Raw genomic sequence first — 17,370 nt, 5'->3', positions numbered from 1 at the left:
CCTGGAAAATACTGTATATTTCATTTATTAACAGTACATTTTAAAGGCTTCAAATGTGCATGTTAGAGTTTGAATAGTTGTTTTCTTCCGAAGCTCATGTACTAACGTCCTGTTCCACAAGGTCATGGGACTGAGACATGGAAGCATAGGGATGTAATGCAACTGGATATAGCCATAGACTGAAGAGAGCATTTTCCCACTTCCTTCCATGTGTAAAGGAGAAGTCACATGATCACAATAGCAAGGCAACTGCTAGCAGACCTAGAGAAGAACACTCTGATGATGAAGGCTGCCCTGCTGGGTACAAACTCTAGAACCACCAAAATGCATGCCGGCTGTTTTAGCCACATACATCATCACTACATTCCTAAGTGAAAACAGAATATTTTTCTTGTGGATGATGAGGATAGATCCTCACACTTGGGTGGTGTGGATGGCAGTCACTTTACTGGCCGAGCCGTTTCTCCAGCCCTTAATTACACTTACATTCAAAGCAGGCACATTTTCCTGAAGCAAAGGAAACAAACACCCCCAATAAAACTAAAACCAAAAACTTAGTACTAGTGATATTGTTTTATTTCCTTTATATTCACTACTGATTTTCAAGCTAGCTTTTATAAGAGTTAGTCTAATCTAGCACTTTTCTTATTTCTTTTCTGAAACAATAACCAAAGAAACATAATAACACTAAAAAATCTCTAAAAAATGAGTTACTATGATGGAAGTTTTGACCTTTACCCTATAAGCCCGTCATCAACCTTTGAATTAAGTGGTCCCATTTATCTTAGAAAAATATCTTCCACACTTTTAAGAGAGTTACCAATCTTAGCAAAAAGAAAATTAAGTTTGTGATAACCTGACACCCATTTCACTTGCATAATTTCCCCATTTTTCACTTCGTATTTTCACTCTGAGTCAAGGCAATTAGTGAAAAGTCGGAACATTAGCATTCTAAATAGAAAGACACATCTATTACCCACCCTCTCAGCTTGATACTCTCAACCTCTTAACAGCAAGCATAGCCCCATAGAGAACTCCAGAGAAACAGTTTACCAAGAACAAATTGGTACCATTGTTTTTAGAACCTTTATGCAATTTTAGAGCTGGGATTAAAAACTGTCTTAATTGAGATTTGTTATACAATTTGCAAGCTGGAATTAAAGCGTAAAATAATCTATGAAGAGAGCCATTATAACCTGTGTGAAGTGGGATGTAACAAGCCAGGTTTGGCAGCACTTCCATGAAGGTAACCACAGGGAGACAGAACATTTTCAGGTGTACATTTTGGTAAGGAACATAAGAGAATCACATGTGGGTGGTGTTTAAACTCAGATCCGGAGCCTTGCTACTCAGGACTAACAGTGAATCAGAAGCTGTGATGTCACCTGGACATCTGGGAATGGTGCAGAACCCCAAGTTCTCAGGTATCATTGCTAATAGACGAGAGCTTTTCTATTAAACAAGATTTTCAGGTGTGCGTGATGGTTGTTGTGGTTTAAAAGCAAGGACTTAAAAGATGCAAGTAGACCATCTTAGGAAAATTAGGAGAGACATTTCAGGTAACAAGTGAGACAGGACCAAGGAGTCAGGACAGTTTGTCTCATTGGAAGTTCAGAAAAAGGGAAGCCTAGAAACACGAAGACCAATGGGACTGATGTGTGCCAGGTATAATAATCAGGCCAGTGTACTGTGTTTATGCATTGTTTCAAGAGAGTTCTTAATTTTATAACATTAACTAGTGGTTTCTCCAGTAATGGCACAAAATCTGCATAGCAACAAAGCCTACAGTTTTTCCTTCTCTCTCTCTCCCTCTCTCTCTCTCTCTCCTTCTCTCTCTCTCTCTCTTTCTCTCTCTCTTTCTCTCTCTCTCTCCCCTTCTCTCTCTCTCTCTCTCTCTCTCTCTCTCTCTCTCTCTCTCTCTCTCTCTCTCTCTTTGGGAACAACAGAGTTTGATTAGAGATCCCTCCAGAAGTATGGATGACCAGTCCTCACAGAGGTTGGACAACTTATTAGAAGCTACACCACTGAGGATAATATCTCACCAGTACCACTAACTGTCTATGGACTTTCAGGAAACTGTGGGGCAAAGCCTACATCATTTCCCATAGAGGCATGAAGATGGCATTGTGGTTGGATGTGGAATGTTTCTTTAAGCATTGAAGGCTGGGGCTCTTGTGCAGTGTATTAGCGGCAGAGCTCTGGGAAACACCTGGATCGTGAGGGTTCTAAGATTGTAAATGGATTTATGCATGGATGAATTACAATCTTAGAACCCTCATGATCATGGGCCTGGTCCTGTTGAACACAGTAGTCTAGATGACTGCATTGAGTCAGTATTTGACCAGTTCATGCTTATCCACGTTTATAAGTCAAGGGACTTGAGTAATTCTGATGATAACTAAACCCAGACACCAATTCTGGTTTAGTTGGTGCAACACTCCTTGTTTTCTGGGAAGGAAGCAAAGAGGTGTGGCTGCTTAATCCTGCACCTACCAGCATGAAGCAAATCCTCTCGGGATGTGGACTGCTAGCCTAGGACAGGAACTGGTCCAATGTGTGTCTGGAATTAAGCTAGACATCAGAATCCAGTTTGTCCCTTAAGGGAACAAGGGACCAATAGAGGCTGAAAACCACATGCACAGACAGGAGCTGCTTCTCAGGGAGACCAAAGCCAGGAAGTGTCTGTTCCTACTGAGAAAGCAGTTCTCCTGTGCTCATGTTTTGCTTATCCAACCTCTTAACTTTCTCTTCAAAGAATCAATATATTAGGTTTTTTCCCCCAGAAATGTAAACTAAGAGGCAAAAGTACCAATCACAGCCTTTTAGGGATAAATGAATTTGAATTCATTCCCCATGGTTTGACCCAGTGAGGAAAGATTAGTGCTTGAGAATGTAATTGGGAATTTGGGAGAAGAATTTTGATAACTATAATAATAGTAACAAAATTGCTTTTTTGCAACCTCAAAAAAAAAAACCTACGTTTTGCTCTGCTGAGGAAAATGGAAGTAAGCGGGTACAGAAACACTCTGGATGGTCTGGATATTATGTTAGTGGTTGATACTTTTATTGTTCTCCAAATTAGAATTAGAAATTTAAATTTGCTGAACTTTTCTATTCTTTAGAAGTGAAACTTTCCAGACTTGGCTGTTTCTCCACTTGGCAGAGGACAGATGGGGCGAGGGGAGAAGGCAGGGACAAGTTCAGCATCTAGCCAGCAGCGGTGGTGGCTCTGAGGCCAGATCTTACGTTATCGAAGAGTTTAACAGACAGTTTTCTGTCAGTTAGCCCTAATGGTAATAAACAGCTATTTTTTAAAAACTGAATCTTTTTCTCCTTGCATGTACTGAACTCTGCCAAGAGAAAGGATTATATACACTATCATACTGGGACAAGGTAGTCAGAGTCTGATGGAATGGCTTTACAAGAAGGGTCTAACGTGATTTCAGGCTTAAGATGGCTTGTTCTGATACATCACTTCATACATTATCAACAAAGTCACTTCAATGAAACATAGAACATTCACAGTCCATAAGTAATTATAAACTAAACGCTATTAGTAATTTGTATTCAAATCAATTAGTAAAAACTGTGAAGTATTTTTATCCTTAAGACAATGCTCAGATTTTATCTTCAAGTTTATTTGTTTTTAATGGTGGTTATGCTTTTCTCTTTGGTGTCTAAAAAAAATCAAGCTTCTATCCATACAAAGCTATTAGAATGTAATTTCAATATATACATATTGCAAAGACTTGAAAACTTGATTTCCTTTTCACAAGAATTATTTAAGTCAATTTATAGCTGCTACTCAGTAAACTATATCAGATTGATACTCTCTGGAAAATACCATTAACAGTGTAATTGCAGGTCTGGTAATCACTTTGCTTGAGAAAGGGTCATGGTTGACTCTTTCTCATTATGTTTTATAGCTGTAGTGGATTCTCTGTTCAGACAGAAAGTTGTTAAGATGTATACAAACATTAGCTGAATGAAATACAGTCTAAAGGAAGAATTTGCAGCAATTTTGTGATAGAAAACACAGCTCAACCTTTAATTTCTAGTTGCACAAAGGCTGATGGGCTGGTGTGGGCACTTACTTTCCGATTGTATTGGGTAGCATAGTGAGTTGATTGTCATCTACTTTTAGAGTTGTTAGCTTTTTCAGCAGTCCTGAAACAGAGAAGAAGTTTTATTGGTACACCAGAGTAGGAAATGCCACTGAAAGAAATCAAAGGGGTCATTCACGATGAACGCATGCATGCTTCGATTGGCTATGTTCTGCAGATATAACACACAAACAGACACGGGCTAGCTTTAAGCTTTTGTTGTAAGAATTCACATGTCATCGGGAGTAGACAGCATCAGAGCAGTTAAGTAAACAAACTTAGGGCCCACACAGTTGTCAACTGATGCATCCACGTCTCGTTTTCCTGTTTTCCAGGAAATAGACCAGTAGAAACATTCAGAATCAGCTGAGTTTTTATATTGAATTAGTTCCTAAGCAGAGATAACTTATTTTCTTATGTTACAGCCTAGAAATAGTTTTACAATAAGAATGTAACAGTCAAAAAGTGGGAAGTCATGCAGCAAAAAGTTTATGATTGTAAGTCATGGAAAGTGACCACACATGAGTTGTGTGCTGGGATTCCAGAAATGGTGAACTTGATCAGTGTTAGACACAAACAAGGCTGTGATTTGTAAAGCCTCACATTGAGCTGGCCAGGAGTTGACACTTAAACTGTCTTTTTCATTGTGTGAGAGGTGTATGTGCTTTTGTGTACATGTACTTGCATGTGTTTGGCTGTATGTATGTATGTGGAGGCCCAACGTTGGCATCTGGAGTCTTCTAGGATTGCTCTTACACATTCTTCCTTTGTTGGGGCCAGTTATTTTTGTCTTGCACAGAGACAGCTTATTTTACTTATCTGGTTTGCAGGTTTGCTCTGGGATCCCATCTCCGCCTCCCGAGGTTGGAATTGTGGGTCTGGGTGTTTATGCGGGTGCTCTGGATCTTAGGTGTGGTTCTCACTTATCTACCAAGTGCTTTAGCCACTGCACAATCTCCACAACCATTCAGCCACTTATTTTTCACTGTCTGATCTGTGCCCTCCACACTTTTTACAGCTTGTTCTCCTTCTATTACCTTAATGTGCAGTCACCACACAGTAATGGGAGAACAGCTGCCTTTGGCACAATTATCCCTCATACCCAACCATCAAAAACCTCGTAAATCAATGGGGTTTCACTAGTCAAACCCAAGGACAAAATATTAGCACTAGGTTAGCTTTAGTTTTATATGGGAACTATGTATATATGCTGTAGATTACTGTGTTGTCAGAAAATTTATCATGAAAATGTTAAATTCATGACCAAATGTCTTTTGAGGGGTGTCAAATTAAAGAAAATTAAACAAAGTTTTTCTTGGACTTTTTGATATAGTTACATGAAACTGTGATCCTCTGAAACCATTCTGAAGCTGGTGTGTGTGTGTGTGTCCACACACACTTGAGTGTGGAGCATCCGCTGACATTCATGCCTTGTGGACATGGTGTCAGGTTATGTCCACCCCTTTCAGTATTCTGGTAATTTTTTAAAAGCCAGAGGAAGGCACGTGGAGTCTGAAGTAAAGCTGTGGTTGACTTAGGATTTCAGTACAGTTATGTTTTCTTCAGAAGCAGGTGAAGAGAACGGCCCTTGCTATTAGACTGCTGCAATGAAATTCCTGCAACTTGGGAGCCTAAGGCATCGACTTGGTAACAATAGCATGTGGAAAGCAGGGCATTCCCACATATTGGTGCATATTCTCCATACTGGTCGGAACATCTCCTGCCCCATTCATCTTTGTTCCAAAGGTGTCCGACCCATTTTAGCTCCCCTCGTGTGTGTTTTGAAGCCATCAGCTCTGGGATGTCAAAGGACACTGGAGCTTGTTTATGCTATGAGCAGGGGCATGAGGTACAGTAGAAATTTTTGTAGCTCGAAGCCTCCATCAGACTGCTGTGCTCTATCTAGCCCACAAGGGGAGCTGTGGGAGGGTTGAGTCTCTTCACCACTGTACTGGGTCACAAGAGGCTGTGGGTTGGATGAGCGATAGCTGAGCCGACACCAGGTCACCACTAGCATTTCCAGAAGATCTAAGGCTTCTGCTGGGAAGTAATGTTAAGGAAAACCTGAGGCAGGTTTGGACTCCGGGTAGAGTTGTCTGTGCGGATTGGAGGCGCGGCTTTCACGGGAATCTTTACAGCAGAAACAAGCCAGGCTTTCCTGCGTAGCTCGAGTCTGGATTTACAGGAACTCACCGAGACCCAGTCACTTAGCCGCTCACGCATTACCCACGGGTCTAGTCTGGACTGACAGAGAGCCTCAGGAGGACTCTGATAGTGGGTCGAGCACCAGCTTCATGTGGTTTGTGTCTTCCTCTCCCTCCCTTGTGTTTGCCCTCCCCACTCTTGGCATTGAAGCACTGGCAAAAAGAATGAGGACTATTATTGTGATTGTAGATATTCTTGCACGGATACATAATTAATGTGAATGCATTAAGCATTAAAATAGCTCTTTTCAAAGTAGACAATGTTTATCTGGCATTTATGCACATTGTTATAGTACTATGAAAGCAAACGACTCTGTCGCCTCAAAGTTCTCACAGGAACTGACTGAACACTCGGCACCTTGGATTGACGAGTGAGCTCCTCAACATGGGCATGTGGTGGAGGTAACACTACTCCCACGCGGGGATGAACAAATGGAGCACAGAGATGTGATGTAACTTGTTGAAGGTCACACAGCCAGGCAAGAAACTTGAACTCAGGTAACTTGACTGTGGAGCTTCTGCTCCAATCACTTAGTGAACATAGTTTGAAAAGTAAAATACTACGCAGCCTCCTCTAGTGATTTTCCTTGCTACCCAAAGAAGAGTTTTATTAAAACCACCTGAAAGAGGAAGAGAGGCCTTTGACTCTTGGAAACAGCACAGGGAGAGACCAAGCACAGGCTGGTTGTGGAGTCTGTCTCTCGGTCAGCTGACTTCCAGCTGCAGAACTCGTGTGACAGGGTGGCAATTTTGTTTTAGTTGTATTTTATTGTATTAATTCTATGGAAATTCTTTTCTTATTTTTAAAATTCCTGGTGGCCCAATAGATAATCCACATTCCGATAAGAACGATGAGGAGCCGTTTCTCATCCAGTAAGTGTCCATGGTCTTTCTGGGTCCCAAAACAAAGCTCTCGTGTCTGTTGGCCAACAGGGGAATGTCCTGAGGAAGGCCTATTTGTGTCTATACCAGGCCCTGAGCAGATACCCAGACACAATTTCCCCTGGAATTCAGTGAGACACAAAGGACAGGTCAGTGAGTAATTGGTGTCCCTAATTTTGCTTTCATCCTGGGAGAGTCTTTAGGGTCCGGAAGAAGGTATTAGAGCAATGAGACCCATCTTTCGGTCTGTCTGCTTCTGCTGCTACAGGCCCAGCTCTGTGTCACTCAAATGGGATGTCTTACTCCAAGTGGAGGGTGACTCTGTGGGCTGCTTTTTAAGGAAAGATAAGTTAACAAATAATCCTGCTATACTAAGAATGCTTTGTCTTCTGAAATAACTGGCTCTTTTAAATAAAACAGGCTTATTTAACTACATTTGTTCTTTTGCTGTGATTTATGACACACAATTTCATTGTTTTCTATTCTATGATTGCTTTCACTTCTTTTCTTTCATCTTGAGTATGGATTTTTTTTTCAATTTCTGTCCCTCTAGTACTCTACAAGGTACACATTTTATCTTTATTTAAGTGGATGCATTTTCATTTTTAGCATGCTTATTTAATTTCATTTTCCTGCATACTTGTGAAGGTCTTTATTTGTCAAGTAAATAGTCATTCTTAGCATGAATAAATCATTTCCTTTACTAAGCAGGACACAGCACAGGCCAGACACCATCTTAGCACTGAGAAGTCAGCTATGGGCAAACCTTTGTTCTCGGAATCAATGCATTTTGCCTGCATTTTCAGTTGTGTGAAGTGGTGCTGGGTGTGTGGAGTCACAAACTACCACTCTGTCGTCCTGATCAGATGAGTCTCTTTGTAGCTAATGAGCCTCCTCAGTGTTGCGACACACGCACCAGCTCGTCCCACACTCATCTGCTCACGAGTTTCATTTAAGGTGACTAATGTTCAGATCGGAGCCCAATGTGCTGTCCGCACCAGACGCTCCTGGGATGCAGCTGGGAAATGGGAGAAGCCTAATGAAGCTTCCAGTAACACCTGATGGTTGGAGAAACATTGTTTGCTATGTATGATTATGTAAATAAAAAGTCAGCAAATTTATGAGGACAGCTTGTGTGATTTTGTTAAAACCAATGTTCTCCATCAGCCTGAACGAATGGTTAAAGTAGTAATAAAATACTGAAGGGAACGTGAGAACTACCTTGTCATAGTTATCCTTCAGTTGGGCTACTTAATCTGTGACAGTGTTCAGAAGCATCAGCAAGTTGCTGAATACATGAAACATCTATTCCAGACAGGTTAAAATTCCCATTTCAAAGAAGTGAATTATGATTATTTTCCTAGATGAGACATCTTATAATCATAAATAATATAAAAGTACTCATTATTCAGTCTTTTATAACTCTACCCATAAAATACATAAATAAAAGACCTAGTACGTGCTATACATACAATTTTTTTCTGGCAAGTATCTTACAACATATTAATGACAGTGTGTCTTTTAAAAAATAATGTAACTAAGAATCTGTTTTATATTTGTACATTTTGTGTTATTTACCTGTGATACTAATGTTACAATGTACCCACTGTCACCAAATAACTCTAAATCTACACACTTACTTTTCATGACAACACTGCAATTCAGGAGATTTGAAAATTTTAAGACACACTTACTTATAGAAGCATTTCACTGGAAAGTTGAATTTGATGCTAAAGTTAACAGTTCATTTAAAGGTATCTATAATACACTGTTTTTATGATCTTGCATGGTAAATTTGGTAATTCATTAATGTCAGGCTAGTAGTATATTACCTATATGCATAAATAAGTCATACTGCCAAAAAAGAAACTGGACACTTGACATAATTACTCACGATAAAATGTTACCTCCTTACCTATTGAGTCAGGCAGCTGTTGTAACATGTTGGAGGATAGTAAGAGGTCCTCAAGGGCTTCACATCCCGAAATATCCATGTCAACCGTTTCTATCCTGTTTTTTGACATATCCAGGTATACCAACATCTTTAACTTCCCTATAGACTTGAAGACAGTGCATAAACTCAGGGTTAGTTGGGGAACTTTCACAAGGTTCATGAAGCTGTAAAAACCACAATGTGGTGAAATTAATTTTAAAGTCACCATGACAACAGGAGAATATGGAATCACTGGCTAAATGTACACTGACTAGAAAGGACACTGGTGCATCCATTTCAAAACACAGAATCCATACTTTACCTACACACCCCAAGACCTATTCCACGCAATAAAAGCACACGTGTACACAAATGGTCACAGATGAGGTATTCTCAGCAGCCGAGTGGAGGCAGCCCAAACCTGCCTCAGTGACTGCATGGGTAAGCAAAAGTGGCCTGCCCACAGAATGGATATTATTTGGCAGTAACAGCGAATGGAGTTCAAAATATGCTACAAAATAGATGAACTTTGAAAGGTGCACGTCCCCAAAGACCACACATTGTAAGGTTACACTCATATGCAATGTCCAGAACTGGTACATTTACAGATACAAAGTAGAAAAGATTGCCAAAAATTTAGTATTGCTTTTAAGGGTGATGGGAATGTTCTAAACTTAGGTTGTGATGATGTTTATAGAGAACTGTGGGTCTGCTAAAAAAATCCACTGACTTGAAATGCCTTTAAATTATATCTCACTGTTGTGGTTATAGATAAATTCTGGGTGAATGCTGTAGTCAAAGCCCAGTGGCTCTCACATTGGCCAGTGGAGAACGGAACATTGCAGAGTCTCCTTAAGGTTCTGATGTCTCAGACAAATGTAAACTTCCAATTTGAACTTGATTCTGCTAATTAGAATGTGGGAGGCAAGGAGGTCTTTGTACTCACAGATAAGGACTATGGGAACCTGGAATGTTAAACACTCTGGTTGTTCCTTCAAAGAAAGGAAGCATAACCTGTCACCCACCCAGAAGTCTTGGAGAAGATGTGATTAACAGTCTAGTGACCTGTGTGCTATCTGTGTGGCCAAGGCTACCCTGGATCCTCCCCCAGAACCTTATCAAAAGCTCATTTTTTTCAGTCAATCTACAGAAACCATCTTTATGGAAGGAATCACATATACTTTACAAAGAGCTTTGATATAGTCATGCCCTTATTTAGCTTACTTTCTTCCTCAAGGAGATTCATGTGTGCTTTATTGTGTGTATAGAATTGAGTTAATTACTACCAGGAAAGTTTTCACTAAATTGTGCTGTGCTTAAATATGTCTAAAATGAACTACTCAGTTCATTTGAATTGAAGTTTGGACCAACATCGGCTACTTAGTCATATTGAACTGAACTTGACTCTCAAAGATCATTACTATGTTGACCATGGTGGTCATGGAGATACCTTCATTAGAGATTCTACATTCTTCTCATTCACTAACCCTTTCTGAGACTCTCTATTACATGCTACTGTCTGTATTATATACTACAGGCAGCATCATGAGCCAGTCTGGAAAGAAACTTGTCTGGATAAAGACAAAGGCATTTTAAAATTTTGAAACCAATTATCATTGCCAAGTGCATGCTTGACTTCAACCCAAAACATTTCTGTTGCCTCCATTCTATGTCTGTGATCACAACTGTTCAACACCATGATAGACAAAACAAGGTTTTTATCTTTAGGTAGTTTACAATAGTGAAGGCAACACCCAAAGAAACAGTTAAAGACACTCTTGATATGTGCATGAAAATTCATGTGGGAAACACCACAGAAGAAAGGGGGAAGGACAAAGACTGCCAAGTAGTTGTCATTTGTCAAGAAAGAGGAAACCCAAAGGTATCAAGATGGTTCAGCAAGTAAAGTGCCTGCTGTAGAAGCCTGAGGACCCCAGTTCAATCCCTGGCACCCATGCAGAAAGCCTGGCATGGTGATGTGTGCTTGCAATCTTAAAGCTCGGGAGGCAGAGACATGCCTGTTAGCCAGCCTAGTTGAATCAGTAAGTTCCAGGTAGAGCAAGAGACGCTGTCTCCAAACCGAAGATGGAGACTGATTAAGGAGCACACCTAATATTCATCTCAGGACTCTACATGTGTGTACACATGTATGTACACACTCACACTAGCACACAAAAAAGGAAAAGTGGGAACTTGCAAGAAATAATGACTCTCATACTTATCGAGAAGCTTGGAAAAGCATGGCATGTTAATAGATTTAACTAAAGTGACTAAAGTTTATGTTGAGTTCAGGTTTTCAGGAAGATGACCATTGCGAAAAGGAACCACATGTTGTCATGTTGTGAGGGCATGAAAACTCTAACTTGCAGGCAAGAGGAGCTACTAAAATGTTTGTAATATAAGGAATGACTTGGTCAGATCTAAGTTAAAAAAAAAAACCAACCTCCAGGGAGCTTTCAAAATGACAGATTCATGATTAGAATCAAGGAGGCCAAGTAGAATTGCTGTACTGTGGGCTTGAGGACTTCACAACTGCTGTGGAATAATGCTTTTGTACACTGTGGTTTTGTCACTCATACTGGTTTAATAAAATGCTGACTGGCCAGTAGCCAGGCAGGAAGCTTAGGCAGGGCATCCAGACTAGGAAAATCTGGGAAAAGAAAAGGCAGAGACGTAGTCACCAGCCAGACGCAGAGGAAGCAAGATGAGAATGCTTTATTGTGAAAAGGTACCAACCCATGTAGGTAAACATAAGAATTATGGGTTATTCAAGTTGTAAGAGCTAGTCAGTAATAAGACTGAGCAATAGGCCAAAGAGTTTATAATTAATATAAGCCTTTGCGTGTTTATTTGGGACTGAACAGTTGCTGAATTAGGTGGTACAGAAACTTCCATATTCACACAAAATCATGCATCCAAAATATGCAAAGTTCTTGGGTGTGGTGAAGGAACTCAAGTTTCAAGGCCAATGAAGACTCTAGGCAAGCTCAAGATACATTGGGGAAACTGTCCCCACACAAACAAAAAACATGTAAAAAGAAACTGTTGAGCGTTCCCCCCTGCTAGTATATCTTAATATCATGGTTGCATAGCATTTGCATTGTAGTGGCTATCATCCATAATATAGAGAGATTTAAGATATTCAGAAGGTCCAAATGGTTATAGGCAAGCATTACATCATTTCTTACAAGAGACTTCAGCATCTGTGGATCTTATCCTGTGGTTGCAGGATCTTGGAAGAATCCCCTAGACATCAAGGGACTACTGACTACTGGACAGAGTGTTTTGTGTTTGTAGTAGCAGGGTACCTAACTGTGGACACAAGGAGGAAGAGGGATGGGCTCAAGAAAAAGATGAAGTGAAATGAAGGGTTTCTGACTGACTGCACAGGGTGGAGGGGGATCAGCTCCTACCAGTGGTCACTCAACTTATAGCTGGACAACAGGAAACAGGTAAAAACCTCCTTCTTGCTTTGTGTCAGGGTGTTTGCCAACAAGAGCCTCATACTTTGATTGCTCAGCAACTCACTCATTTGATCCATCTATGAACACCTTACCGTTTGCCTTACTTATTTGGCAGAGTCTAAATAAATCAGCAAAATTAATCAACAGACAAACACTTGGCCCTGAGCTAAGGGTTTTAAACATTTTTTATTTAATATTCTACATTTTTTGACTCAATTTGCAAGACACACCAGCTGTAGCGCTGCACTTTCCCCTCGCCCTGCGCCTTACAGAAAAACAGACTCTCCAGCCCCGCCTCAGATCACTATTCACAGCTGCCTCTAACAGGAACTCATGCTTGGAGCTTAGGGTTGTGAATGAAGTTCCCTAGGAAGCGAAGGCAATGATAAGTTCAGGATAGAGTCCTCTTAGAATCAATGACAGAGGACAGGAGGGGCAGGGGAGGAAGGAAGGAAGCTGACCTGGACATCTAAGGAAGTTGTCCTGAGAGGAAGTCGTGAGGTAGTCCTTAGCACAGCTTCCCAAAAGTTCTTTGGCTAAGCCCCACAACCCTCAGGTGTCTGAGCAGGGGCTGAGGGACTGGGTATTTGCATCCTGCCTTTGTGGATTAATGGAGGAAGGTTACACAGAATGGGGTTTTGACCTTGAGTGAGGAGGCTTTCATCAGAACAGTGAATCTGAAGAGGCCAAAGAAGCTGCACACAGTGTTTCCAGAAGCTGGCAAATAAAGTTCTTCATTCCTGAAGGATACATAAGCACATGCTTTCTGTGTGACCTTCCCAGGCTGCTCTGAGAATGAGGGCTAAAGATAAAATTGAATCTGCTTGGATTGGACTAAAGATCCTCCTATCCCCCCACACCTCTCATTAACTCAGGGCCCGTCCTGCATCTTTAGATCCCTGTGAAGCTGTGTGGAAGCAGATATTAGAGGAGCTGGCCCTCCAGAAAGGAGGGAAAGAAAGCAGCAGGTGTCTTTTCCCTAGCTCAGAAGAACATCACTTGATAAAACTGCTACTTTCCTATTGATGCCCCACCCCAAGGACGCATAAGCCGTGGTAGCCCTCTCTTTTCCAGAGGTAAAGGGCCCTGTTTGGTTTCCTGTTGTACTCCCTTTTCTGTTCTTTAATCAGGAGAAGGCTTTCATCCTTGAAGTTGCTCTCCATGCTGTCTTGCTATTTACTGCATGGACCAGCGTTTGCTGTGCAGTTTCCAAACATACTGTGGAAGACAAACAACACTGGGGTGTTTAACTTTGAGTCTTTCAAACCTTCTACCAGCACCCTATCCTGCAGCAAAGGTCTCTAGGCCTTGAGAAGGTCAACCTGGTCCAGCACCATTTTAGGTGTGGATGGATCCATGGTGGGGGAATGAGTGACAGATGGGCAGAGTGGAAATCACAGATGAGGAAGATGCCAGACTATTCAGAAACAACAGAAGTTCATGCACCAGTTGGTTAGAGTTTGCTATATAAGCTTTAGATTGGTAGTTATAAGATGAAGTTTTGTAGAGGATGAAATATTTGGTCGTTCTGTTTACCTCTCTGAGGTATGAAAAATGAGTAAAACACAAGACTTCTAAACATATATTTTAATATGTTAGGATGCAAGGGCAAAGGAAAAAGTGGATTTGTTTTTTTCCCACATTTTTTCACGGCAAATACTGAGGGTGATTCATTTTTGAGGATGACTGACAGGTAGCACTTCTGACTGCAGTGGAGATGAGCAGCCAGTCAAGGTCACATGGAACTGGATAGCAGGCCGAGGTCAGATAAGCTGGGACGAGTGGGGTATTCACACATAGGGCATTGCAAAATGTCAAATTAAAGCATACTAAATAAAATTATCCATGGACCACAGCTGAGCTACTGGATTAGATGCAGAAGTTTCAAAAGAGGTTGGACAAGACTGTTGGTCACACCACTACTCATTTGCACATTTGGATTTTGCAAACATCACTACTGCAGAAAGTGTCATGACTCCAGTTCTCACCTGTGCCTTCTGCAGGTTCCAGAGAATGCACTGACCGACACACCGTGAGGTCAAGCATTGCTGTACAGAAGCAGCTGCTTTGGCTTACAGGCCTAAGGGCTTACTGGGTCTGTGAACCCGAGCTGCACAGAACCTTCTCCTAGGGTTTCTCTGAGGACCCGAAGAGTGAATATTTATAAGCCAGCTAGGCAATGCCTGGCACAGTATATGCAAAGTAAGTGGCTTTGTGGAAATGAATATATTAAAGAAGCTGGTATAAATTTGCATCTACGTAACATTCTGACTTTTCCATATCTACTCAGGAGCTACGAGGCATTTTATCTTCATTCTCCAAAAACTGTACATACACTGGCCTCTTTCATTCACAGGGATAAGTGCTAAGACAGTCCTGTGGATTTCGGAAGCAGTGCTTATGACTCAGTCCTGTACAGACTGTGGCTTTCTCTCTGTATTTGCCTCTAATAAAATTGATTAAGTAAACAGCAACAGCTGCCAATGAAACATCAGAACAACGGACTGTTAAAAAATTACACGAGTCAGGCATGATGGTGCACACCTTTCATCTCAGGACTCAGGAGGCAGAGGCAGGTGAATCTCTGAGTTTGAGGTCAGCTTGGTCTACAGAGCTAGTTTCAAAACAAAAATAAATAAATAAAATTAACAAATCACTTAAATTCATACATTTTCATTTTTGGAATTACTCTTATGTGAGTCTTCCAAAGAGTGTAATTGAGGGAGTTGATTGTATGATCTTTGTGATTTTCTGATCACATTAGCAAACGGTTTTGTATGAATTAGTAAGTACAAGATGTACAGACTTCTGTCTATGTCTGTGAGGCTATAGATGCAACCCTTTCAAATTAAAAAATGTTCTTTCCTTAGTCTTTGCCCAGATATCTCCTTTTTCATGGCCTCATGTTTGCTCACAGAGAACAAATGTCATTGGCTTGCTTTCTTGAAGTAATTTAAAGAAAATTCAAAAGAAGAGTAAAATTTGCTTTGAGGAAATATTGAAATTTCTGGTTTGAATGAAAAATGATTCCCTCCACTTGTCTGGACTCTTAGTCCAGTGACAACACCAACATGTGTGTTGAGATGGCCAGGAAAGGCAGGTGGTGGGGACTTCAGCAGAAGTCTACCTAAAAAGGCAACAGCTGATCCTGCCCTAGCAAAGGTCATGGAGCCACCCCACCACAGAAGAAAAACCCGAGTCGGGTTCAGCTTGTGCTGGATGCTGCGCAATCCTTGTGACTACCAAAGGTATAAATGGGTTCTACCAGACAAGAAGCAAACAGAGAAAGCCATTTACTTTGTAGAAGAGCTCTAACCACAAGAGAAAAAAAACCCAGCTGTACAGTTATCTGTGAAAATAAGGTTGCTTTTGTAAAACAAAATGTGTATTAAAAAGTCAACGACGAACTTATCTGTTTTTTAAACCCAGGGAGAAGAATAAGGGACATCCAGGGAAATCTCAGCTTTTCTCTTTTTGCAGTTCATTATAAACATAGAACGTTTAAAACAATTTCATGAGAAGCCCTTGGTGACTGAGGCCCCAAAAAAGTGTTAATTTGCTTTCCAAGCACTGAGAATGGAGATGTGGGATTAATAATGTTTTTCAAAACATCACCAACCTGCAGCAGGTCAGAACACACTCACGGCAAAGCTTACCCCAGGCAGCACCTGCAATGCGTTGTTATCCATCCATAACTCCCTCAAATTCTGTATTTGATCCAGAACTTCAGGCTGGGTGGGAGGCAGAGAGAAAGAGAGAAGAGACAAACCAAATCAGTTTTCCCTGATCACATTAAATGTCACTTCTTGAATCTTGAGCTTTTGTTTAGGAATCTATTATCAGTCTAAAAAATTGCAAGTTTAACAGACCTCCAAAAAATCCAGGATAGGGATAGGGGACCTAGAATTACCTGGAAATTATCAGAACAATTATAAAAATTAAGATTTATTACCCAGGGATATTAACAGATTTCATTAATATAGTCCAGTTATCTTTTGTATTGTTAATTGTTCTTTAATTACTTGGTAAGTTTATTCTTCACATAATGCTCTACCTGCATGTATGTCTGTGCACCATATGTATGTAGTACCTGTGGAGACTAGAAAGCCTGAACTGGAAATGGAGTTGCAGACAGTTTTGAGCCTCAGTGTGGATGATGGCAATTGAATCTGGGTCCTCTGAAAGAGCAGTCAGTACTCTTAACTGTTGAGCCATCTCTCCAGCCCAAGTGACATCAGCATTTGAGAGCCAAGGCACTACTCTTTGGTAAAACTGTACTTTTACTGTAGCTCTTTGCACACAAAAGTTTCTTCTTTTGTGTGTCTGTGTACTGCACACATATGCCCATGGGCACACAACATTACAGAACTGTGACATGATAGTCAGAGCCCTTTTCTTTCTATCCCTTCATTTTTGTCACCTAAGAACTACTGTTTATGAAGTGACCTGTGAGACACTTCTCTGTGTAGGTCGGGCTGGTTAAACTTCCCCAATCCAAGCCATGTTTGCCTGAGAAACCTAGGTGATACTGGGTACATAGATCTATAATGTGGGGATGGAAATTAGGAGTTTACTGATAAATAGTTATAAAAATTTATTCTTAAACATTTCTTGGTACACGCATGATTTTAGGACTAAGGTAAAGGTTAAAGCAAATGGGTACAATAGCAGAATGCTTATTTTAAAATAAGGAATTAAGCTTCCAGATATGTGATAATGTAAAATGTACAGCCTCTTCAATGTTTTTCAGAGTTGATTGGTATTTTGATTTTATAATAATGATA

General features: G+C 40.7%; 1 protein-coding gene across 7 annotated transcripts in view; it reads right to left on the bottom strand.

Moving 5' to 3' along the window:
• The window catches only part of Lrrc7 (leucine rich repeat containing 7), a 464,597-nt gene that overhangs the window by 122,909 nt on the left and 324,318 nt on the right, over positions 1-17,370 (bottom strand). For all 7 annotated transcript variants that reach the window (XM_087897454.1, XM_085677493.2, XM_048453499.3 and 4 more), the window contains 3 exons: positions 16,243-16,317; positions 9,105-9,249; positions 4,095-4,167 (listed from right to left, as the gene is read on the bottom strand). In XM_087897454.1, the coding sequence (XP_087753580.1) occupies positions 4,095-4,167; positions 9,105-9,249; positions 16,243-16,317 (293 nt within the window). The remainder of the gene's footprint in view (positions 1-4,094; positions 4,168-9,104; positions 9,250-16,242; positions 16,318-17,370) is intronic.

Source organism: Myodes glareolus, chromosome 17 (assembly GCF_982192425.1).
Source record: "Myodes glareolus chromosome 17, mMyoGla1.1, whole genome shotgun sequence".
NCBI lineage: Eukaryota > Metazoa > Chordata > Mammalia > Rodentia > Cricetidae > Myodes > Myodes glareolus.
Note: the sequence above shows the minus strand (reverse complement) of the source record. Positions and strands in the feature narration are given on the sequence as shown.